This window comes from Oncorhynchus nerka, linkage group LG22 (genome assembly GCF_034236695.1).
Source record: "Oncorhynchus nerka isolate Pitt River linkage group LG22, Oner_Uvic_2.0, whole genome shotgun sequence".
Lineage (NCBI taxonomy): Eukaryota > Metazoa > Chordata > Actinopteri > Salmoniformes > Salmonidae > Oncorhynchus > Oncorhynchus nerka.
The window spans coordinates 14,763,695-14,790,486 of record NC_088417.1 but is presented as its reverse complement, the minus strand read 5'-3'; the positions used below and the strand labels follow the sequence as shown (position 1 = coordinate 14,790,486).

Below are 26,792 nucleotides of genomic sequence, written 5' to 3'. Positions count from 1 at the left end.
CCTGTTAAACATAGAAAGACCATGCTCACGTTACAGTGCTACACTTCCTGCCAGTGTGCTTAACTTTTACTTCTGCTAACCCCAAGGGTAAATACCTCAACGTGCTCCAGATAGAACATGGGATTTGTTTGGGTTGAACTAGTAAACTAGTTGAAACTTTCAATCATGTTCCTTTCAGTGCTAGTAAATTATGCAATTTGCACATTATTAGCAATTCACAGTTGAGTCATTTAAAACGTTCTGATTACCAAAGAAATAGCATGGAATGAAACTACTGTATGTGTTGGCCATCTATTCTAAGTGGCGTAGTGTTACCTATAAGGGGTACGTCTCTGGCAACAACGTGTCATTGTCAGTCTTGGAGAAGAGCAGGAAGTGTGAGGTATGAGCGTCGGCTCTGATGGCTCGGGTCCTCCAGGGACCAACGGTTGTGTAACGCCGCACAGCTGTGTCCGAACGCAACCACGGCAACAACCGGGGCCGCCCCAGATCCCAGAGGATCTGACTGATGAGGAAATGGGATACATGATGAGATGAGACCTTTTTTCTGGTATAATTCATTGACTGAAAACATCCTTGAAATTGTTTTGGCGGGGAATTTCTCCTAGCATGTCAGTGGCTCTTAATGTCTAAATAAGGGTTGGGGCCAAGCCTCCTCTGGGAGAAATGGGTATACAGGTTTTTGCTCCAACCCTGTTGTAACACACCTGATTCAGCTTATCAGCCAGTCAAGGTCCTTGTAAGCATTAGCATCAGGTGGGGTAGATTAGGGTTTGGGGGGGGTAGCTCCCCAGGGTGAGCCTCCATAAGATTTTGCACTTCAATGCAAGTGATTTTTCATAGCAGGTTAGGAAAGCATTTTCACCAACACCTAACCGTAACCTAATTCTCCTAACCTGCTACGTTACTTCTCCTAACCTGCTGTGTGAGTTCTCCTAACCTGCAGGAGGGTTTTTGCTGCACCCTAGAGTGTTATGGGTAGTGATGATAGAAACAGTTGTCGTTCATATTGACATTTACGGATACCTCCTTATTCATACATATATTACACTGCCAACTATAGCCACTTTACAGACTTCTCCCTGATGCGTTCTATAAAACATACCTCTCCAATTTTGGCTAGCCAGTCCAAGAAGAGTGTCACTCAAGCAAGGCATTTACTTTGGCAATTTCTCTTCTATCTTATTGTGTCGCTCTTTGGGACCCCTTAAATACCTCATGGCCACCCTTAATGCCTGACACTACACCATGTGTACATGACCCCTGACCCTTAACCCCCTTTAACCCCGTAGAGGAAAAGAGACTACCCGCAGGTGGCTTCTGACAACAACACATGGCTAAACATGCATTCAGGGGAGTCCTGTTTCATAGAGTTGGGATGTGTGTGTGTGTGTGTGTGCGTGTGTGTGTGTGTTGCACACGCTCGTGTCTAACTCTTGTTAGTTATCCATTCTCTGTCCAAAGGGGCTATTTATAGGTCTGTCATATGTGGGGGGGCAATGCCCCCGGTATGTGTATCAGGACCGTGGGGGTTTGTGAGACCATCATCGGTGCTTTTACCAGACATAGCTGACCTTGTCACAGTAGGGCCCCCCTTAGCTGAGCCTGACGATTCTGTAAAACCCAAAGGCTCATGGGATGCCCGCATGACAGGTACTGTCCATCTGATGATATGTTGTCACAAGTCTGACATAGGTATGGCATGACCAGTAAAACTCAAGAGATGAGATGACATAAAAGGTTTATCTGTTTATTTAGGAGGAAAAAGAAAAGAAAGCTTCATAAAGTTGAGCAGGACAATGACTGTACAGTATTGGTTTTAGATTGATGTTGTAGTTATTGTCGGGCATTCGTGGGTTATTGGCAGCGGTAATATAATACTGATCCTCTAATGCCCAGAGAATGTGAGAGCGAAATTGGAGTAAAGATTGTTTGTTGAAGGGCCGCCTCATTTTATTGTCTGTACAGAATGGCTGTATTGGACAGTTGAGAACATCTACTGAACTGTTAAGTCATCCCTCCCTCCCTCTCAGCAGTGCTCTCCAAGGCTAGCATCCTTGAGGGTGGAGGAAATGCATAGGGAATTCCACAATGAAAAAGTATTCCACAGAACAGATGAATTAAGGTATGGATTGTGCTCCACTTTAGCCCACTTTACAAATATAAAAACATTGGCCATACTTCAGTTTTGGGGTGCACCATCCTTTTAAATGACACATGGCCATGAAGGATATGAATTAAAGAATGATTAAAGATGGAGAGCGTTGAGGGTTCTATTATGCCGAAGGCTGACATTCGTCACCCTGGAACTTCCTCTACCCAGACTTTACTCTGTGTTTATGCATGACTGTCTCATTGACTCTGGTGTTGTCACAGACACTACGATACACCGCGAGCAGTCCACAGAGTCCCGGTGCAAATAGGTAGTTCAAAAGTAGATCCATTATTTTTCCAGGTGCATAGAATGGAATGGAAAACCACTGGCTGGAATGTGGTTTTAACCAATCAGCATTCAGGATTAGACCCACCCATTGTATAAAATGGAATGGACACTAGCTGGAATGTGGTTTTAACCAATCAGTATTCAGGATTAGACCCATATAGAAAGTAAATAGATCCTGTATATAAATCACACACTGTTGAAGACTGAAAACCTGTTGGAAAAGTTTACATGTGTGTTCAATAGTAAAATACAGGTTTTACATTTTTTTATTGTCCAACTATTCATAATTTTCCCTACATTTGGGACTGTTTTATCATGTGAGTTACCCTTACAACAATGTATTGCACTGAGACATATTGAAAAGAAGTGCAATCCGGCATTATATATATGTAAATACAACCCATCATCATTATCCTTATGGAGGTAAAATGGTCTCTACATTCAGGAGAAGATCCGTGTCAGGGACTCACGTCTTTGTTGTTGGCCTCGTACAGTAAATTGAGATGTTCCAGCTCGGTAAAACACGAGCCTTTGAAGTAAAGAAGGGCTTTTTTTCCTGCTCCTTGCATCCTGTGCCTTTGCATCCGGTCAGATGTGGTTTGTGAAGGTTGATTACGGATGATTCCTTCTCCTCAGTAGAGAGGTGTCGTCAGACAGGACGCATTTCAACAGTTAGTCTCTAAGAGAGTAAGGCACAGCGGCCACTTGTCAAGAGAGATCTGCTTTGTCTTAAAGTTCCTCTCTCTCTCAATCCATCGCCCTCTCTTCTCTGTCTCTCTCTCTCCCTCTTCCCCCCTTTCTTGCTCTTTCTGTTGCTCCTTAGTGCGTCATGTGTTGTGCGTACATTGGATTTATTGAACATATGCATCAAATTGTATGTGTAAACGGCTTGACAAAAATGGTAGCAGAAGGTGAATGTTGAAGTTGTGTTGCGTACAGTACATATCCAGATGATGCTGTGATCCATTTTGCCCAATGCCACTGTGGGTGTGTTCGAGGCTTTAGGCTTCACTCATCATCTCCATCAACATTCCCACTCTGATATGCACTCAAACACATGCTCACACACACACACACACACACACACACACACACACACACACACACACACAGTTAGGGTTACTGGAAGTGTGTCTTCAAGTAGATTGGTCTCGTATTGCCTCAGTGTTTACTAACAGGTGAACATGGCAACCTCTAGCTTTTTATAGTGTATGTGTGAGGAAACAAATATCCAATTGAATCCCAATCTAGAGAGTCAAATCAAATGTTATTTGTCACATGCTTCATAAACAACAGTGAAATGCTGAATTTTTTTTCAAAATATCCATCATACTACACCTCTATTAAAGGCTGATGCTATAAATCTCACTCCAGATCACTGATTGCTTGACTTGAAATTTACCAGATCAGATTGAAACAAATGCTGCAGATTAAGATGTGCTGTAAAATACAATACGATAAAAGCCACAAAGGAAATGCCAGGTTAGATGTCATATTAGACATACCCAGACTTTATAGGCACCAGAATGTGAAAATCAAATATGTCCAGAGACAATCGTCATCATGACAGTAGTAGTTATTCATTATTTCCTTCTGAATGGTTTTCATAGATGGAGAAAAAGACGGAACAATTCTCTCTCCATACCTACCAGATCACCAATATATCAATGGTAATATATAATATCTATTTTCATCTAACATGGCTCTGATTGGTTGTTTTCCTCAGGTAAAGGATGACATCAGCCTTTCAGAGGGCAGCACAGTGGATCTGAGGAAGCCAGGGGAGGAAGAGGATGAGTATTCGGAGATGGCCGAAGAGACCATGGATCCTGACAACTGCTTCCCTGATGGTAAGCTTATCCGTCCTTTATTTAATCGGGTGAGTCCCCCTTGAGATTCTATTGGTAAGGGGGCGTGGTTTCGTAATCCACTTATGACACCATGTGTCAATAAGGAGAGAGGACACCATTATGTTTTCGTTAGAACATCTTTGCTAAAATGAAACTGGTAGAGAGCATTATGGGTACTGTAGTAATTCATGCTAAAGTACACCATGCCATTATGTACAGTAGCAGAGACACTAATCTCTTTTTCAAGGGAGCTCTGGCGCAAGAGGTATAAGCATAAACAGTCATGCAGCTTAATATACTGTGTACATGCACTAATAATACAGTATACTGCAATGGTACATAAGTAAAAGACAGGTAAAGACAGGTAAAAGACAGGTAAAAGACAGGTAAAAGACAGGTAAAAGACAGGTAAAAGACGGGTAAAAGACGGGTAAAAGACGGGTAAAAGACGGGTAAAAGACAGGCAAAAGACCGGCAAAAGACCGGCAAAAGACCGGCAAAAGACAGGTAAAAGACAGGTAAAAGACAGGTAAAAGACAGGTAAAAGACTACCTGTCTTTACTAGTCTTTTACCTGTCTTTACCTGTCTTTACCTGTCTTTTACCTGTGTTTACCTGTCTTTACTAGTCTTTTACTAAAGACAGGTAAAAGACAGGTAAAAGACAGGTAAGCACATTTAAGGAATATTATTTAATGTAATATTATCAGCAGCATTATTTTCTACTGTTTGGGAAAAAATCAGATTTAGACCTGAGGTTCATCCGTATACTGTATGTGGAAATGGAAACAGAACAGAAACATGTCAAACACGTCAATGAATGTGTTTCCATCATACTTCAAATGTGTATATTAATATGTCATGATAACTTTGCAGTCCAAACTAAACATTTGTATATTTTTAACAGTTTATGTTAGTATAGGGTTTGACTCACTCTCTCTGTGAGCCCGAATCTAAACATTTATTTGGGACTATCCAAAATGGTTGGCTTTTGCTTCAAGTGGAGGCCATTTGATATAAAACATTAAACAACCAAGTGACATTTCAAAGGGTAATGGCGCATTAAATTGAATGTCCTGTGTCAGCAGAGATTTGAAAAGGCGTGTCAGGCACAAAATGGACTCTAGTTCATTTGATGATGACTGACTCCCTGAATTCAATTTGGTCCCAACTAATCAACCCCCTCAGACCGTCTGAGGTAACCTAGTAGGCTGGACCAATCACGTGATGCCTCCGAGACAATCGTGGTAATTCTCTGTACACTGAAACAGTCGGCATTGGCTGAGTGTACATTGAAATGGTCAGCATCGTTGGAGGTTGTTCTAAAAAGCTTTCGACATGTTTATTTTATAGCGGTAACATCATTACTAAAGGTCTGGTAATTGTTGAAAAGTACAGTATTTTTAATCTAGATTTGATTAGGGGATCACGCTCTTTGATTACACGTACACTGTGGTTGTGAAGTACTTTAATTCTAAGTGTTTCTGGGTTCAATGAGCAAGAGATGTTTCCTGAATGCTGACACTGATAGTTATTCATTGAATAGAGTGTGACTTGTGTATGAGGTATCATATTACTATGTGTACGTGTTCCTTCGATTACACAGGAAGTCTAAGTATCCGTAGAAAAACAACCAGAGCACCATCACTACTTTAATAACGTGGACTACAGTAGAGGCTGAAACCCTCTATTCCTTTCAGAGTACTACCTCAGAATGCTAGTAAACTCAAAGGTGTGGGTGGTGGATAGTTCTAATCAGAGGACTCTATTAAGGTTACGTCATAATATCCTAAATGCAAACCTAATGGTTTGATTACCTCACCATGGAAACCCATTTGTGTTGCTTGGACGTGACCGGGACTCTGATCCCACCAGTACCGCAGGCTCTTAGTGACACTGATTTATTATCAATCATATGATACCCACGGTAGACTTAGCCACGGCCTGTTTGTTAGGTGTGGTGCCAACACAAAAGCATGTGCATCCTGGAAAGCCCAAAAGGGCATTTATAAACCGGGTGGTTCCAGCCCTGAATGCTGATTGGCTGAAAGCCGTGGTATATCAGACCACCCGTATACCACAGGTATGACCCAACATTTATTTGTACTGCTCTATTTACATTGGTAACCAGTTTATAATAGCAATAAGGAACCTCTGGGATTTGTGGTATATTGGCCATATACCACACATCCTCAAGCCTTATTGCTTAAATATAGTATAGTTAAGCCCAACACAAGCATGTAGTAAGTTGTGATTGTGTATCTACACCTTCAACACTAAGAACACTACATGTTCCTGTGCTTCCCCAAAATGGGAATGGGATGAAGCAGAAGTACTGTCACTGGAGAGTAGATGAAGAGGTGTTACATGGCCACATTTCACACATTTCTGGGTTGCGTAAGAAAGACAAAATGATGGTGTTCCGCCATAAAATAAATGAAAACAGATCAATCCCGGAGCTATGTACTGGGACGTTACAGCTGCCTATCAATTCCTCTGTCTCTAGCGTGGGGCTTTTCACCGGACAGGAATAGCACAGCAGAATAAAGTCAAATGGTGATAATTGTTGTTGCTGTTGTTACTGGATTTAACCATTCAACAAACGTTGGTTAAAGCGAAAAGAGACTGACACCTAGGCTACATGGCTGTAGCCTCTCTGTTGAAAGAAACATGGAGTAGTTTAGGTTCAGGTTCAGCAGGGTCGTTTCACAGCTAGAGGAGGTAGCGCTAGCATTGTAGTTTGGCTGGGGGCAGGCACTTTATATACATGAGGACCATTGTTTACATTTGAGGCATGCGCTTGGGGCAAGCTCATGTCACATTGGTTTTGTCTCCATGTCTCCGTGCCATGACTAATGATTTTTCATACAAAATGGCCGCCAACCTAACAAACCACAACTCTCTGGACTTTTCTAACGATAGCTCGAGGGACTAAATCATTAGAGGGACGTTACTAGGGCTGGAAATTTCCAGGGGGCTCACAATGAAATATCACAATACTTAGGTGCCGATACAATATGTATTGCGATTCTCAAAATTAAAATGATTCTTTATGTATTGCAAGCCGATACTGCGATATTGCTCATTATATGTCTGCTGCAGAGAGACGAGAGAGCATGAGAAAATGTATTTGATCAATCATGGAAATGAAAGTGCTGAAAACATGTTGGCTCACTATTTAAAAAGAAGAAGGAGAACAAGCTATAGGATGGAAAATACCAGCATTTTGGCGCAGGTAAACCTGACTAGTGCTAGCTAATGCTGCCTAGCAAAATAAAACAAACCTATATAATATCTTCCAAAATAAGTAACTGTATCTATTTCCAGACCATCAATAGACTTTACAGTAACTGAGTTAAACGGACAAACTGTAAGAAGAAGGCCTGTCTTCACCCTGCGTTAAGTTTCTATCCAGCTCCCTCAAGCTGACGTGTACTCAAACATGCGCAAGGTTATGCGGGCAATTCATGGCGTTTTACACTCAGAGAAGAGGTAGCAGCATTTCAACACAGGATATTTGCATTATTTGTACTCTCAAAGAACAAAAAAAAAACATCCCTTAGGAAATGCCTCTACTCCGAGGTCTGACCGTATATCGACCGGATGATAACTGTAAATGCCTTGTCAAAGTCAATAAAACCTCTTGATTTCTTGTTGATGGCCATTAATTGCTTGGCAGATGTCAGTGCCAGGGCGCTAAAACGTCCGCGGTTTCCAAGAAAGAGCCTGGGATCATCGTTAGAAATTGAGTTGCAAGTGGTCCGTTACCATAATCCCATCATTATTAAGTTTAGAGGCAATAAATTCATTTGGACGGGGGGCTCAGATGACGGTTATGGAGGAGCTGGGTCGACTCTGCGGCCATTATGGGTTGACGGCTCAAATGAGATTTCATAGCAGCCTTTAAAGCTTTTAAAGAGTAATTGATACCAGGGAATATGTTGCTCCAAAACCATAGTCGAGATTAGCAAAGACACTCGGTCCTTATCCTCCTGGCTAGGCTGGAGAGCTAGTATAAAGTCCTTTTTAAATTTAATTAGGCAAGTCAGTTAAGAACAAATTCTTATTTTCAATGCCAGCCTAGGAACAGTGGGTTAACTGCCTTGTTCAGGGTCAGAACGATAGATCTTTACCTTGTCAGCTCAGGGATTCAATCTTGCAACATTTCGGTTACTAGTCCAACGCTCTAACCACTAGGCTAAGGTGTGCTAGCTAGCTAGCACTCACATGGGCTATGATCTCTGTAAGTTCACTACTTCCTGTCATTACTTCCTGTTTCATGTGTATTAAGATGAGTTCGCAGAAATACTAATTGAATCATTAAATTAAATGGTAAAATGTTGGCCTTGGATACATATTGGAAAAAAGAGACATTGACATTACAGTACACTTGTCAAATACTTCCATTCTCTCTCTCTCTCTTTAAAACATTGATGAGTCAATAGATTAGCCATTTGCACACATACAATGTAGTAGTCATTCTCTTTTTCTGTCTCTCTTTATCCCTCTATCTCTCTCTTTCTTTTTCCCTCTCTCTCCCCCAGTATGCGTGCGCCACTTCCAGTGCTGTGACATCCAAACCACGGCGGGCCTGGGCCAGGCATGGTGGCGGTTGAGGAAGACCTGCTTTCAGATCGTGGAGCACAGCTGGTTCGAGTCCTTCATCATTTTTATGATCCTGCTGAGCAGCGGCGCTCTGGTAAGCAGCGTGCATGCTGGGTAGGGGTGGCATGGGTCGGGTCGAGCAGTCGGCCCTGCCTGCTGAATGGTCAATATGCCAGGTCAGGCCACCCAGTGTGGGGTGAGACTGGGGGGGAAACAGGGGATGACAGAGAAATCCAACAAGGACAGTTCCAAAGGGGTTCTTCCGCTGTCAACATAGGAGAACCCTTTTGGTTCTAGGTAGAACCATTTTTAGTTCCATATAGAACCCTCTGTAGAAAGGAACCAGGAACCAAAAGGGTTCTACCTGGAACCAAAAGGGTCCTTCAAAGGGTTCGCCAATGGGGACTGCCAAAGAACCCTTTTTGGTTCTAGATTGCACCTTTTTCTTCTTCTAAGAGTGTAATATGCTGTAAGCTTCAGGCTGTGTGTGATGCTTAGGAGTAATCTCTCTGATCATACAAGTTGTTTGTTACCGCATCTCTTTTTTTATTGCTCTTTGTCTCCACAGTTAATGATTTACTCTAAGATCCAGGCTATTTAATAAGATAATAATACGATAATCTCATCAAATAGGTTAGCCAATAGACTGCTCAAAATCCCATATTTGATGTCGGGAGGATGCTAACATGGATGGCTGACTCCTGATCAGCTTTTGTGATGTGCTAACCTTGGCCTTAGGTTGTAATAACACTAACACTATGATGGGCGTTATTTCCATGAGCCCTTGTACAGTATTTCCTAGACAGCACCCTACAAGCCCCCAAGGACTAACTCTAAGACCATGTGTTCCAGGATGCAGCTCACAAACAAGGTCAATCACTCTTTCACCTGCTATTACAATCTAACACCAAGGTTGGCAGGCATGAAGTGCCCAACATAGTAGAGCTAGCTGAGAATGTCAAGCAGGCGAAATTGAGATAAGACAAATTGTGATATATATATATAGTATAAAAACATTGAAAACAAAGTGTCTATTGCAATAAATTGGCCACACAGAAACAAGGAATGATTGGTTGAGGTGCAGCTTTTCATTGCATCTGCCTGGGCCCTCTCACTCCTCATCGTCCTCAATTTCCTCCTCCACAGTGATGTAGTGCATGAACAGATATGCAGCTGAGAGGAGTCAGATCAATGATTAGTCAAGCCTTCTCCGCTCTCCCCTAATTAGCAGTGGATTGGTCGGAGCGTGCCCAAACCTCAGCTGTGCTACCAGTGCCTGCCCCCCCTTCTCCCTCCACCCCTCCCCGACCCCTAACCCATTTTCCATCCACCCCCTTCTCCTCAATCTCTGTCCAAGCAGATTGTTGTTTCTCCTGGGCCTTTCCCTGTCAGTGTGGGCCTTCTCCTGGGTATTGCCCAGTGATGGGTATGCAGGCTAAGCCTGCGTGGCGTTAATTTAGGGTGCATGGCGGCATACCTCATGAGAGTAGAGCAAAAGGTTTCCGATGGCGACGACGCGTCTAGCTAGAGTGTGCTCTTGTTGCTCAGCAAAAGCACTCCATTTTGTTTGTTTTCCTCTGATAGCACTTTCCTTCTTTTGCAGAAAAGCATGCAGAGGCATATTCCATGTGTGCGGCATGTTAGTCATTATGATAAAGAATAGATACTGACACAGTTATGAATATTCCTGTTGCTTTACTGCGCAATGTGTGTGTATATGACGAAGGTATAGTTAATGACACAGCCTGTATCGCCTGCTTATTATGTTGAATCTATAAATATCCTCACGTTTTTTTATGTGGGTTAAGCCTGACGAGGACATTTGGGTTGAAACGTTAAACAACGGGATCATTCATCAGTGTGTGAGTATCTATTATTTCCTGAGTTTATTTTTGTACCCAGCAGCTACAAGTCATTGGATGTGCGTACGGTACATTATACAATACTGGACATTTTACAACTCAATGTTCCTCATTCTAGAAATGTTATCATCTCTAAAGACCCTTTGTTGTTCTCATTCAACTTTATTATCTGAGTAATAACTGTGATGCAAAAGGCCTCAATCAATTATTATACACTGTTACATACTGTATAAATATATCATTTTTCCAGTTGTGAAATAAAATCACTGAAAGGGTTTCATGTAAAAAATAGCATGTGGACTTCCATCATGGGTACATACTGTAACGAAACCAGAAACTAGCCTACTGGGTTTGCTGCACTCATTATGTCTAGGGGTCTTAGGACCAGCTACATGGTCTGTAACCTGACTCTTTATGTCTAGGGGTCTTAGGCCCAGCTACATGGTCTGTAACCTGACTCTTTATGTCTAGGGGTCTTAGGCCCAGCTACATGGTCTGTAACCTGACTCATTATGTCTAGGGGTCTTAGGCCCAGCTACATGGTCTGTAACCTGACTCATTATGTCTAGGGGTCTTAGGCCCAGCTACATGGTCTGTAACCTGACTCATTATGTCTAGGGGTCTTAGGCCAGCTACATGGAACCTGAGTCATTATGTCTAGGGGTCTTAGGCCCAGCTACATGGTCTGTAACCTGACTCATTATGTCTAGGGGTCTTAGGCCCAGCTACATGGTCTGTAACCTGACTCATTATGTCTAGGGGTCTTAGGCCCAGCTACATGGTCTGTAACCTGACTCATTATGTCTAGGGGTCTTAGGCCCAGCTACATGGTCTGTAACCTGACTCGTTATGTCTAGGGGTCTTAGGCCCAGCTACATGGTCTGTAACCTGACTCATTATGTCTAGGGGTCTTAGGCCCAGCTACATGGTCTGTAACCTGACTCGTTATGTCTAGGGGTCTTCGGTCCAGCTACATGGTCTGTAACCTGACTCGTTATGTCTACGGGTCTTAGGCCTAGCTACATGGTCTGTAACCTGACTCATTATGTCTAGGGGTCTTAGGCCTAGCTACATGGTCTGTAACCTGACTCGTTATGTCTAGGGGTCTTAGGCCCAGCTACATGGTCTGTAACCTGACTCGTTATGTCTAGGGATCTTAGGCCCAGCTACATGGTCTGTAACCTGACTCATTATGTCTAGGGGGGTCTTGGCCGTTAGCTAGGGACATGGTCTGTAACCTGACTCATTATGTCTAGGGGTCTTAGGCCTAGCTACATGGTCTGTAATCTGACTCGTTATGTCTAGGGGTCTTAGGCCCAGCTACATGGTCTGTAACCTGACTCGTTATGTCTAGGGGTCTTAGGCCCAGCTACATGGTCTGTAACCTGACTCATTATGTCTAGGGGTCTTAGGCCCAGCTACATGGTCTGTAACCTGACTCGTTATGTCTAGGGGTCTTAGGCCCAGCTACATGGTCTGTAACCTGACTCATTATGTCTAGGGGTCTTAGGCCCAGCTACATGGTCTGTAATCTGACTCGTTATGTCTAGGGGTCTTAGGCCCAGCTACATGGTCTGTAACCTGACTCGTTATGTCTAGGGGTCTTAGGCCCAGCTACATGGTCTGTAACCTGACTCATTATGTCTAGGGTTCTTAGGCCCAGCTACATGGTCTGTAACCTGACTCATTATGTCTAGGGGTCTTAGGCCTAGCTACATGGTCTGTAACCTGACTCATTATGTCTCGGGGTCTTAGGCCCAGCTACATGGTCTGTAACCTGACTCGTTATGTCTAGGGGTCTTAGGCCCAGCTACATGGTCTGTAACCTGATTTGATGTGTGCATAAATGTGAGACATAAGCATATGCGACCAGGTGTTCAGTGCTTGTGCCCAGAAGACCTTATACCTCAGGTCCAGGGCCAGCTCAGTCTGGACTCCCATTGTCGGCCAATCCAAGCAGATTATTCTTTGTTCAGATGGTGACGTAAGTAAACATACAAAAAGAAAACTACAAGGAGGCATGCCTAAACTAAAGACTCAATTGCCACCTAAACTAAGTCAGCAGCCTCACAGCCATGCCAGCTGGGACACTGACTGACAATCACCTTAATTGGCAGCACGTCTGTGCAAATAAAGGCTTGGCTCAGCATCTAAACCAGTTGCTGCTGCCACCTGGGGATGGAGTGTGGAAGTGTATCCTGGTAGTGTGTTTGTCCTAACACTAACCTTCCCCCACATCATAACAATACATACTGCCAGTTTCTAGTGATTAGAATAAGACACTGATACACACAGTCAGTATGTATGTCATTAAGATACTGCATTAATATTGCTATGGTAAGATTGATTGCCGAGTGATTACGAGACTAGGGATGTTCCATAGAATTACAGCATGAGACTAATTGCCTATTGACTATTTTAAAAGCCCTAATCATGGCTCATTTCCCCATGTGTCTTTTCAAAGGCCTTTGAGGACATCTACATCGAACAGAGAAAAGTGGTCAAAGTGGTGCTGGAGTATGCCGACAAGATCTTCACCTACATTTTCATTCTGGAGATGCTCCTCAAGTGGATTGCATACGGATTCAAGAAGTACTTCACTAACTACTGGTGCTGGCTGGATTTCCTGATTGTGGATGTAAGTGCCATGTTTATTTCCAAACCCTCAGACATGATGTTGAGACGATGAGGTCATTTGCTAAAACGGCAGCCCACTTCACTTGATTGTGTTTTATAATCTGGTCAGACGCGATCAATCGATCTGTTTGTCGCATGCATTCTGAAAGCTCTGTGACTTGGACAATGTGGAATCCTGATTTGTCTTGTCTTACCATGTCAATAATAGTTTTCCAACACATTGAACATTATTGAGGCACTTCACTTTCTGGATGGCTTGGCTGTCATGCCAGACAGTCATAGGGCCGGATTCAGAAAAGCCTAATCTCGAATTAATAAGGATGCTGAATGGAGAATATTGTTAGGGAATCTTAATCTGTATGTGGGCAAACTGCTCATAATGTACAGTATGTACAGGATTAGGCACATTTCTGGAATGCTCACCGACCTACTACTGTTCTCAAAAACGCTTTGTCCAATCAGTGCAGCCCTGTAGCGAGTCTAGCAACCCCACAATCCCCTGGGTTCATACGTCACTTATTTGTTACCACTTTATCCTCGGGGAGAAACATGAGAGCTGAGTTCACGTCAGTAGTTTGGACATATTGGTCTGTGGCAGAGAGTCTTTAGGCAGAGAGAGAGCCTTGAGAAATTAGTGTTTGCTCTCTGCACACATACACACCGCACAAAGGGAGGGAGAGAGATGGCAGGGGGGAAGGAAGAGAAAGAGTGGTGGAGTGGGAGAGGGAGGAGGAGAGAAGAGAGAGAAAGAAAGAAAAAGAGGCCAGAGCTGACTAGATAGATGTAAACAGCATTTTTCCCCCAGGGAAATTTCTCCGGCATGGCTTCATGTTTTACCATTGCCATGAAAACTGCCAAGTCAATACATATTCCCCTTACACAGCTTGTTGGGACTATTTCTAATGATAGATGATACCTTTATGCATCTTTTTTTAGGATGTGCAGCAGATGTTGTTCTATGTAATCTGCCATATTGCCTGTGTTTCTTCAGCGCTTATCATTGCCTTTTGTTCCTGTAAATTGTGAGACGAAGTGAATTGAAAAGATAACCAAACATGGAATTCAAAATGATCATGCCTTCCTATTGTACACGGAAGTAATGGAAATGTGGCGGTGGATTCATACCACTGGTGGTGATGTACAGTTTCCTCCTGAGTGATTGAATATTCTAAATTCCTGATATAGATTTGGAGGGGAAATCACAATGTGTACTTGTGCTTGCTGAATCTTTTTTAAACCCCCTCACCGAAGTGTTATAATTCATACCGAAACAGTATGCGTAATGCCAAAAGGTCTCCAAGTGCTGAAGTACCAAACCCTTTTGGCAAGAAGATTACCAGTGGGTTTACTCCCTCGGTCCATCTCTGTGTGCTGTGCTGATCGTGTTCAACAAAAGTGTCGTGATGTATTAATTTTCTTACACCCCAAGGCATAAGAGCACAAAAAGCCCCTGCTCTTGAATCAGTGATTCATTTAAACAACATGATGAAGCACAGATGTCTGTGAACCTTGGAGAATCATTTCAGTCATTTATCTGATTGTGGTATAAGTCTCAGACAGTGCATGGAGGGCAGTTGAATATTAATTTGTGAGGGGCAAAAGGGAATTCAAAACCACCCACTTTACTACATGCAAGTTTGCTTGTGTAAAAACCTGTATGTATTGGATCAGTCTGTACTACATATTTAAAAGTAAGTAAGTAATTGAATTCACTGTTGGCAAGATATCAGTGATTGGCCTGTTGACCAGTGCCGTCAATGTAGAGCAAATTGGCATCCACGAGTCCTCAGGACCCTGCGAGCATTGTGGTGGCCCTGTTTGCCGGCATAAGGGCGAGGCCCAATCTGACCGCTAAACACCACCACTGACCGTACACAGTAGACACCTAGAACTGTAGTTTCTGTTTGGCTTTGAGGTTGGCTTTTGATTGACCTCTCTTCCTCTCTCTCTTACACAGATCAAAGCAGAAGTTTTGTGACCATTCTATGTTCTGCTATGAAATAACCAAATTTTAACATTATATCCCCTTGAATATTAAAAGGACGACCTCGATGCTCCCACTCTGGGTTGACTTATAAACCCTTAACATAGTTGCTAACCGGAGGGACTTGCCAGAGTGGTCCAGTGTTCCTTTTCAGGTACTGTGTTGACATTTCTTTGAACAGGTTGTGGCAGCCCCCCTAACCATGTGGGTACTTGCCCTTTCTTCATCCTCCTAGGTGTCTTTGGTGAGCCTAGTGGCTAACACGCTTGGCTACTCGGACTTCGCTGCCATCAAATCACTTAGAACCCTCAGAGCTCTGAGGCCGCTAAGAGCACTGTCCCGATTTGAAGGCATGCGGGTAAGAGTCATCTCGCCGCTCTCTTTTCTAACTCATCAACTCCCTCACTCCTGATGTCTTCGAACCTTTTCGTCTGTCACACTCTACCTCTGTTGCCACCCTTTCTTTTCCTTACCAGAATTTTTACAGTTTCTATTTAGAATACTCATATCTCTTCTTATGGTGTTATAATGTCATCAAATCCATGATTTGCTCATCTCTTAATTCTCCAGCTAATGCCACTAATCCCTAGCCAATCTTTCCCTTGGAGCCAAAAGTGGCAATATTAGCACAAAGTGGCAATATTAGCATGAAGAGCTAATTATGTTTTCATAATTACCCTCAACTCTCCCCTTAGCATGACATGACTACATCGTTATCCAGATGATCAATTTGATCCATTTGGATAAGCTTTATTTCATATTAAGCTTTATTTTGTGGTCTTTTTTTTTTTTTTTTTTACCTCAACCTTTCATAGTGAAATCATTATTAGGCCCCACATCACCATTTAGGAATCATCAAAACAGGTAACTTATACCAAATGTTTACACCATATTTAAGTTAGGACAGAAAATTGCCTATTGTCATCACATCATTTCCAAGTAAATCCTTGACAGATACGGTAGGGTCTGAAATTATTGACACCCTTGAGCAATAATGACTGTAAAAAATAAATACTTCAAATACTGAGTATGCTCCAAAAAATAGGGAAATTATATTATTTTATACTAATTCAATTGCTCAGAGAATGTGATTTTGTTTAATAAAAATATATATAAAAAAATCTCAAAAGGTAGGGGTCAAAATTGACACCCGTAACGATTCTTATGAATAAAGTCATCAAAAGTTGAACATTTGGTCCCGTATTCTTACCACGCAATGGCTACATGAAGTTTGTGACTCTACAAACGTGTGGGATTTATTTGCAGTTTGTTTTGTTTGTGTGTCAGATTTGGTACCCAATAGAAATCAAATCAAATTTGATTGGTCACATACATATGGTTAGCAGAGTGTAGCGAAATGTTTGTGCTTCTAAACTTAGGACCCTGTCTTTCAAAGATAATTCGTAAAAATCCAAATAACTTCACATATCTTCATTGTAAAGGGTTTAATCACTGTTTCCAATGCTCAATTAACCATAAACAATGAATGAACATGCACCTGTGGAATGGTCGTTAAGACACTAACAGCTCACAGACGGTAGGCAATTAAGGTCACAGTTATGAAAACTTAGGACACTAAAGAGGCCTTTCTACTGACTCTGGGGGGGAAAAAAAGAAAGATGCCTAAGGGTCCCTGCTCATCTGCGTGAACATGCCTTAGGCATGCTGCAAGGAGGCATGAGGACTGCAGATGTGGCCAGGGCAATAAATTGCAATGTCCATACTGTGAGACACCTAAGATAGCACTGCAGGGAGACAGGAAGGGCAGCTGATCGTCCTCACAGTGGCAGACCACGTGTAACAGGATCGGTACATCCGAACACCACACCTGCGGGACAGGTACAGGATGGCAACAACTCCCCGAGTTACACAAGGAACGCACAATCTCTCCATCAGTGCTCAAACTGTCCGCAATAGGCTGAGAGAGGCTGGACTGAGGACTTGTAGGCCTGTTGTAAGGCAGGTCCTCACCAGACATCACTGGCAACAGCGTTGCCTATGGGCACAAACCCACAGTCGCTGGACCAGACACAACTGGCAAAAGGTGCTCTCACTGACAAGTCGTGGTTTTGTCTCACCAGGGGTGACGGTCGGATTCGCGTTTATAATAAGAATATATACATATAAATATATGGATGGGCAATGACAGAGTGGCATAGGCAAGATGCAATAGATGGTATGAAATACAGTATATACCAGTGGGGGTCAGTGCCGTTTAAGATGAGGGAGGACAATTTTCTTTCATGTTTCTGTTACAGCACATTGGATGACTCTCATTCATATTCCATTCACCTAGTTCAATGTAACAGCAATAGGTTTAAGCTACTACATGATACTCGAATTGTCCCTATACCCATCATGAGGTTGCTACAACATAGTCTATGAATGAAAGTTTACAACATAGGCACACACAGATCGAGAAACAAATTTGAGGTGACACACAGTGACATTCAATACCGCCTTGCACACTCTTCAAATCAAATCAAATCAAATGTTATTTGTCACATACACATGGTTAGCAGATGTTAATGCGAGTGTAGCGAAATGCTTGTGCTTCTAGTTCCGACAATGCAGTAATAACCAACAAGTAATCTAACTAACAATTCCTAAACTACTGTCTTATACACAGTGTAAGGGGATAAGAATATGTACATAAGGACATATGAATGAGTGATGGTACAGAGCAGCATAGGCAAGATACAGTAGATGGTATCGAGTACAGTATATACATATGAGATGAGTATGTAAACAAAGTGGCATAGTTAAAGTGGCTAGTGATACATGTATTACATAAGGATGCAGTCGATGATATAGAGTACAGTATATACGTATGCATATGAGATGAATAATGTAGGGTAAGTAACATTATATAAGGTAGCATTGTTTAAAGTGGCTAGTGATATATTTACATCATTTCCCATCAATTCCCATTATTAAAGTGGCTGGAGTTGAGTCAGTGTCAGTGTGTTGGCAGCAGCCAATCAATGTTAGTGGTGGCTGTTTAACAGTCTGATGGCCTTGAGATAGAAGCTGTTTTTCAGTCTCTCGGTCCCAGCTTTGATGCACCTGTACTGACCTCGCCTTCTGGATGATAGCGGGGTGAACAGGCAGTGGCTCGGGTGGTTGATGTCCTTGATGATCTTTATGGCCTTCCTGTAACATCGGGTGGTGTAGGTGTCCTGGAGGGCAGGTAGTTTGCCCCCGGTGATGCGTTGTGCAGACCTCACTACCCTCTGGAGAGCCTTACGGTTGAGGGCGGAGCAGTTGCCGTACCAGGCGGTGATACAGCCCACCAGGATGCTCTCGATTGTGCATCTGTAGAAGTTTGTGAGTGCTTTTGGTGACAAGCCAAATTTCTTCAGCCTCCTGAGGTTGAAGAGGCGCTGCTGCACCTTCTTCACGATGCTGTCTGTGTGAGTGGACCAATTCAGTTTGTCTGTGATGTGTATGCCGAGGAACTTAAAACTTGCTACCCTCTCCACTACTGTTCCATTGATGTGGATAGGGGGGTGTTCCCTCTGCTGTTTCCTGAAGTCCACAATCATCTCCATAGTTTTGTTGACGTTGAGTGTGAGGTTATTTTCCTGACACCACACTCCGAGGGCCCTCACCTCCTCCCTGTAGGCCGTCTCGTCGTTTTGGTAATCAAGCCTACCACTGTTGTGTCGTCCGCAAACTTGATGATTGAGTTGGAGGCGTGCGTGGCCACGCAGTCGTGGGTGAACAGGGAGTACAGGAGAGGGCTCAGAACGCACCATTGTGGGGCCCCAGTGTTGAGGATCAGCGGGGAGGAGATGTTGTTGCCTACCCTCACCACCTGGGGGCGGCCCGTCAGGAAGTCCAGTACCCAGTTGCACAGGGCGGGGTCGAGACCCAGGGTCTCGAGCTTGATGACGAGCTTGGAGGGTACTATGGTGTTGAATGCCGAGCTGTAGTCGATGAACATCATTCTCACATAGGTATTCCTCTTGTCCAGATGGGTTAGGGCAGTGTGCAGTGTGGTTGAGATTGCATCGTCTGTGGACCTATTTGGGCGGTAAGCAAATTGGAGTGGGTCTAGGGTGTCAGGTAGGGTGGAGGTGATATGGTCCTTGACTAGTCTCTCAAAGCACTTCATGATGACGGAAGTGAGTGCTACGGGCGGTAGTCGTTTAGCTCAGTTACCTTAGCTTTCTTGGGAACAGGAACAATGGTGGCCCTCTTGAAGCATGTGGGAACAGCAGACTGGTATAGGGATTGATTGAATATGTCCGTAAACACACCGGCCAGCTGGTCTGCGCATGCTCTGAGGGCGCGGCTGGGGATGCCGTCTGGGCCTGCAGCCTTGCGAGGGTTAACACGTTTAAATGTCTTACTCACCTCGGCTGCAGTGAAGGAGAGACCGCATGTTTTCGTTGCAGGCCGTGTCAGTGGCACTGTATTGTCCTCAAAGCGGGCAAAAAAGTAATTTAGTCTGCCTGGGAGCAAGACATCCTGGTCCGTGACTGGGCTGGATTTCTTCCTGTAGTCCGTGATTGACTGTAGACCCTGCCACATGCCTCTTGTGTCTGAGCCGTTGAATTGAGATTCTACTTTGTCTCTGTACTGAGGCTTAGCTTGTTTGATAGCCTTGCGGAGGGAATAGCTGCACTGTTTGTATTCGGTCATGTTACCAGACACCTTGCCCTGATTAAAAGCAGTGGTTCGCGCTTTCAGTTTCACGCGAATGCTGCCATCAATCCACGGTTTCTGGTTAGGGAATGTTTTAATCGTTGCTATGGGAACGACATCTTCAACACACGTTCAAATGAACTCGCACACCGAATCAGCGTATTCGTCAATGTTGTTATCTGATGCAATACGAAACATATCCCAGTCCACGTGATGGAAGCAGTCTTGGAGTGTGGAGTCAGCTTGGTCGGACCAGCGTTGGACAGACCTCAGCGTGGGAGCCTCTTGTTTTAGTTTCTGTCTGTAGGCAGGGATCAACAAAATGGAGTCGTGGTCAGCTTTTCCAAAAGGGGGGCGGGGCAGGGCCTTATATGCGTCGCGGAAGTTAGAGTAACAATGATCCAAGGTTTTTCCACCCCTGGTTGCGCAATCGATATGCTGATAAAATTTAGGAAGTCTTGTTTTCAGATTAGCCTTGTTAAAATGCCCAGCTACAATAAATGGTTTCCAGTTTGCAAAGAGTTAAATAAAGTTCGTTCAGAGCCATCGATGTGTCTGCTTGGGGGGGGATATATACGGCTATGATTATAATCGAAGAGAATTCTCTTGGTAGATAATGCGGTCTACATTTGATTGTGAGGAATTCTAAATCAGGTGAACAGAAGGATTTGAGTTCCTGTATGTTTCTTTCATCACACCATGTCTCGTTAGCCATAAGGCATACGCCCCCGCCCCTCTTCTTACCAGAAAGGTGTTTGTTTCTGTCGGCGCGATGCGTGGAGAAACCCGTCTCGGATAGTGTCTCTCCAGTGAGCCATGTTTCCGTGAAGCACAGAACGTTACAGTCTCTGATGTCCCTCTGGAATGCTACCCTTGCTCGGATTTCATCAACCTTGTTGTCAAGAGACTGGACATTGGCAAGAAGAATGCTAGGGAGTGGTGCACGGTGTGCCCGTCTCCGGAGTCTGACCAGAAGACCGCCTCGTTTCCCTCTTTTTCGGAGTCGTTTTTTTGGGTCGCTGCATGTGATCCATTCTATTGTCCTGTTTGTAAGGCAGAACACAGGATCCGCGTCGCGAAAAACATATTCTTGGTCGTACTGATGGTGAGTTGACGCTGATCTTATATTCAGTAGTTCTTCTCGACTGTATGTAATGAAACCTAAGATGACCTGGGGTACTAATGTAAGAAATAACACGTAAAAAAAACAAAAAACTGCATAGTTTCCTAGGAACGCGAAGCGAGGCGGCCATCTCTGTCGGCGCCGGAAGTAGTACACTCTTGACTGCATCTATCTGATCTAGGGTGTAATCATTAGTCCAACAGTTGCAAACAAGAGTTTCTAGTGGACAAATTCAGGTATGTTTATCTCTGTTTTGTTCCATTTGCTTCTGTTTAAGAAACTTTTTTTTCAACAGCATTGGCAGAATGAATACACCCCTGATCACGCGTAAGCAGAGTTCACTCTCATAACAGCCACTTTGTATTCCTTCTCTTCTCTTCGCTTGTGGACTTCAATGCACAACACATAAGCTGTGTTTGACCAGCCGGAAAAAAAACTTGCCATACCATGTCATAACCTGTACACACAGCCTACATCATTGTCCCCATATTAGCTAAAGTATCGTCCTAGTCAACATAGCTAATAGAACTAATGCATTAGTAAACCTGCTACAATCATGCAGTAATGTTACAATGCATAACGTTAACAAACTCACTTGTGTACATCGTGCTGGTCCGTACAATTGGCCTTATTTTAGCGCCCAAAAACGTAATACCATATAATACCATAATATCAATACCATTGTAAAGCACAATTTCTCCCGTTTCCGAAAAAATCAATGACGAGACCTTCATGATTCCCATCTCTGCATGATTCAAGAAGGCAATGAGCTCCGTCGGGTCTTTTTTTTTAGTAGATAGTAAAAAGGAGAGATATGTTGTGTGGGGAAGCTGCGTTTTTCATTCGATCTGTCCAACTTATCACCTTAAAACCTCTAAAATGTAAATGTGTCATTACATACCTATTTGAAGAGTTGTGTCAAATTTGAAACAAGTTTTTAAGGCGGCGCTAAAGTTATCTTCAGAAGTGAACAGCGGCTTTTGAGAGTCACGATGGCTTGCAGTGATGAACCAAGAAATGACGAGGTATCCCCATTACCCTGTCCCTGTCCCTTTCTTGTTTTTAAATGGTGAGAGAAGTGCTACACCTGGTGGAGAGAGGCTGTAAGACAGATAATTAGTTGCTTTATGCATGCTGTACCTTACGTCATGACACGTCACAATTTAACGTAGAGCGTCGGAGGGGTCCGTTTAAAAAAAACTTTTCTCCAGTACTATTGAGCCATTACCATGTCAATCAATGCTTGAATAGAAACATAGTTCACACCCAAGATTTTGACGTCAACACAGTTGCTATAGTCCCATTCGTTTTCAGTGCAGCCTCATTTGAATGTCGCGGTTGCGCAAATTTGTACAGAATGAGGTTAGTCACCGTTAGTCAGTTAGCAGTTACACCGGTGGGCCCCGGTGGCAATAAATTAATAAAACCAAGAGCTTACCTTGACTTGGAAGAGTTCCAGTGTTGTGTTGGATAGTCATTGCCAGCTAGATAAAATAGCTTCCCTTTGTTTGAGCCAGGTGTTTGAGTAACCAAACTAGCCAGCTGCATTTGCTAGCTAAGTAAATTAAACTGAAAGTGAAAAATAAATAAATTACAATCTCTCTCTCTCTTGCTTCTTCTAGCTATGCACTGCAATGCTAGCTAGCTGTAGCTTATGCTTTCAGTACTAGATTCATTCTCTGATCCTTTGATTGGGTGGACGACATGTCAGTTCATGCTGCAAGAGCTCTGATAGGTTGGAGGTCATCCTCCGGAAGTTGTCATAATTACCGTGTAAGCCTATGGAAGGGGGTGAGAACCAAGAACTTCCTAGGTTTTGTTTTTAAGTCAATATACGAAGAGGAGGACGGAAGCTAGCTGTCCTCCGGCTACACCATGGTGCTACCCTACAGAGTGCTGTTGAGGCTACTGTAGATCTTCATTGCAAAACAGTATGTTTTAATCAATTATTTGGTGACGTGAGTATATTTAGTATAGTTTTATCTAAAAAGGATATCTGAATGTTTAACCATTTGTATGAAATTCACTGAAGAGGATGGTCCTCCCCTTTCTCCTCTGAGGAGCCTCCACTGGTATATACATATGAGATGAGTAATGCAATATATGTAGACATTATTAAAGTGGCATTATTAAAGTGACTAGTGATCCATTTATTAAAGTGTCTGATGGCCTTGAGATAGAAGCTGTTTTTCAGTCTCTCTGTCCTAGCTTTGATGCACCTGTACTGACCTCGCCTACTAGATGGTAGCTGGGTGAACAGGCAGTGACTCGGGTGGTTGTTGATCTTTTTGGCCTTCCTGTCACATTGGGTGCTGTAGGTCTCCTGGAGTGCAGGTAGTTTGCCCCCGGGTATGCATTGTGCAGACCGCACCACCCTCTGGAGAGCCTTGCGGTTGTGTGTGGGGAGGTTTCCTTACCAGGCGGTAATGCAGCCCGACAGGGTGCTCTCAATTATGTATCTGTAAAAGTTTGTGAGGGTTTTAGGTGACAAGATTTCTTCAGCCTTCTGAGGTTGAACAAGGGCTGTTGTTTTGTGTCATTTTGGAGTCACTTTTATTATAGATAAGAATAAAATATGTTTCTATACACTTCTACATTAATGACGATGCTGCCATGATTAAGGATAATCATGAATGAATCATGAGTGAGAAAGTTACAGAGGGTTAAAGATGTGCTAACCTCTCACCATTACCAATAACAGAGGAGGCTAGCTGTCGTGGGCACAAAACAATCTGAAACAACGAAAATTAACTGCAAATGCATCCAACATGTCACAAGATTTATGTAGTCATTAAGTGCTAGGATTGTGGGAGCAAATACTAAACTTTTGATTATGTTTTTAATAAGAATCTTTAGGGGTGTCAATCATTTTGACCCCTTCTTTTTCTGAGAGAAATTAGCAATTTTTTGGAGCATACAATATATCTCAGTGTTTGAATGATTTATTTTATACAGTCATTATTGGCTGTCTTTATCAAGGGGTTCCCGTTAAAAAGCCCAGTTCTCACTAAATCAATGTTGTTACAGCATTATTACACAGGAATATGGACACATAATTGTAAAGTGTTACCAGAAAATCTAATAAATATGGCAGTGTCATGCATGCACATACTTCATGTACAGTTGAAGTTGGAAGTTTACATACACTTAGGTTGGAGTCATTCAAATCAGTTTTTCAACCACTCCACAAATTAGGACATCTACTTTGTGCATGACACAAGTCATTTTTCCAACAATTGTTTACAGACAGATTATTTCACTTATAATTCACTGTATCACAATTCCATTAGGTCAGAAGTTTATATACACTATGTTGACTGTGCCTTTAAACAGCTTGGAAAATTCCAGAAAATGATGTCATGGCTTTAGAAGCTTCTGATAGGATCATTTACATCATTGGAGTCAATTGGAGGTGTACCTGTGGATGTATTTCAAGGCCTAACTTCAAACTCAGTGCCTCTTTGCTTGACATCATGGGAAAATCAAAAGAAATCAGCCAAGACCTCAGAAAACCAATTGTAGATCTCCCCGAGTCTGGTTCATCCTTGGGAGCAATTTCCAAACACCTGAAGGTACCACATTCATCTGTACAAACAATAGTACACAAGTATAAACACCATGGGACCACACAGCCATCATACCTCTCAGGAAGGAGACAAGTTCTGTCTCCTAGAGATGAACGTACTTTGGTGTGAAAAGTGCAAATCAATCCCACAACAACAAAGGACCTTGTTAAGATGCTGGAGGAAACCGGTAGAAATGTATATATATCCACAGTAAAACGAGTCCTATATTTACATAACCTGAAAGGCCGCTCAGCAAGGAAGAAGCCATTGCTCCAAAACCGCCATCAAAAAAGCCAGACTACGGTTTGCAACTGCACATGGGGACAAAGATCGTACTTTTTGGAGAAATGTTCTCTGGACTGATGAATCAAAAATGTTTGGCCATAATGACCATCATTATGTTTGGAGAAAAAAAGAGGGAGGCTTGCAAGCAGAAGAACACCAAGCACGGGGATGGCAGCATCATGTTGTGGGGGGGCTTTGCTGCAGGAGGGACTGGTGCACTTCACAAAATAGATAGCATATTGAGGAAGGAAAATTATGTGGATATATTGAAGCAACATCTCAAGACATCAGTCAGGTAGTTAAAGTTTGGTCACAAATAGGTCTTCCAAATGGACAATGACTCCAAGCATACTTCCATAGTTGTGGCAAAATATCTTAAGGACAACAAAGTCAAGGTATTGGAGTGGCCATCACAAAGCCCTGACCTCAATCCTATAGATATTTGTGGGCAGAACTGAAAAGTGTGTGCGAGCAAGGAGGCCTACAAACCTGACTCAGTTACACCAGCTCTGTCAAGAGGAATGGGCCAAAATTCACCCAACTTATTGTGGGAAGCTTGTGGAAGGCTACCCGAAACATTTTCCATGTTAAACAATTTAAAGGCAATGCTACCAAATACTAATTGAGTGTATGTAAACGTCTGACCCACTGGGAATGTGATAAATAAAAATTAATGATGAAATAATTCATTTTCTCTACTATTATTCTGACATTTCACATTCTTAAAATAAAGTGATGATCCTATCTGACCTAAAACAGGATTAAATGTCAGGAATTGTGAAAAACTGAGTTTAAATGTATTTGGCTAAGGTGTATGTAAACTTCAGACTTCAACTGTACATAATACGTATACTTAGTATGTAGCATTTCCATTATCTCATTCCAATCTTTCTATCCTTTCTCACATCTTTACCTGCCTGTGATATTACTTTACAAGTTGTTTCTCACTTCTGGCAGTATTAATATAAATCTCATTGCTATTCCACTGTTTGTTTAAGTGGTTGCTTTTCTTATCACGTTCTCTTACATGCATTTCTGTGTACAGATATTCAGATGAATGTTTAGCCTGTAACATTTCCATAATCATTATTCACATCCTTAAACCCCCTCGAACAGTTCATGCACACTGAAGTTAAGATTTTGGGCTATTGTTCCCTCCTGTTGCACAGTGTTAGTTTAAGTCAACAGCTGTCAGCCAAGCTTGTAGCCCTTTAATATGTATATCATTTCCCCTGACATCCACTGGAATGAATTTGAATTCCTGCCCATGAAATTTGCATGCTGTCGGAAATGGGAGGGCTGATGTCCGCCGAGCTCGCTGCTCTCCTCCACTGTAAATTTGGCAAATGGGATAAGGCGTCACGCTGCTTGAAAACGTCTGGGTCTACTCCTCAGTGGGAAAGGCGAAGTGGAAGTGCAGCCCGGCTACAGTATACAGAGGAGTGAGTGAGCAGCAGATTTCTTTGTGACACCTTAAGGGATGTGCAGGGCTAAACCCCAATATCCACTCGTTCTATTAGAGCAGTGACACTCAGGAACTCCTAGCTCTGCACCCTCCTGTTCCTCTAGTCTAGCACTTTAAGGTTCGTCTCAACCAGGAAAAATCTTACCAGGGTAGTTTTAAAAAGTTGCTGCTGCTTGTGATTGAATATGAGACAAACAAACATTCTCATTTTAATCTCATTTGCCAGTTTCACTAGTTTGCATGAATTTTGGAAATGTGATATTTTTAAGGTGGTGGGATTATTCTACAAAGTGTGTTTGAATAGTTTGATATGTATATATACTT

General features: G+C 42.8%; 1 protein-coding gene across 1 annotated transcript in view; it reads left to right on the top strand.

The window, feature by feature from the left end:
• Positions 1-26,792, top strand: part of LOC115104883 (sodium channel protein type 2 subunit alpha-like) — a 152,833-nt gene that overhangs the window by 110,287 nt on the left and 15,754 nt on the right. The window contains exons 14-17 of the mRNA XM_029626256.2: positions 4,170-4,293; positions 8,836-8,990; positions 13,223-13,396; positions 15,615-15,737. Coding sequence (XP_029482116.2) covers positions 4,170-4,293; positions 8,836-8,990; positions 13,223-13,396; positions 15,615-15,737 — 576 coding nt within the window. The remainder of the gene's footprint in view (positions 1-4,169; positions 4,294-8,835; positions 8,991-13,222; positions 13,397-15,614; positions 15,738-26,792) is intronic.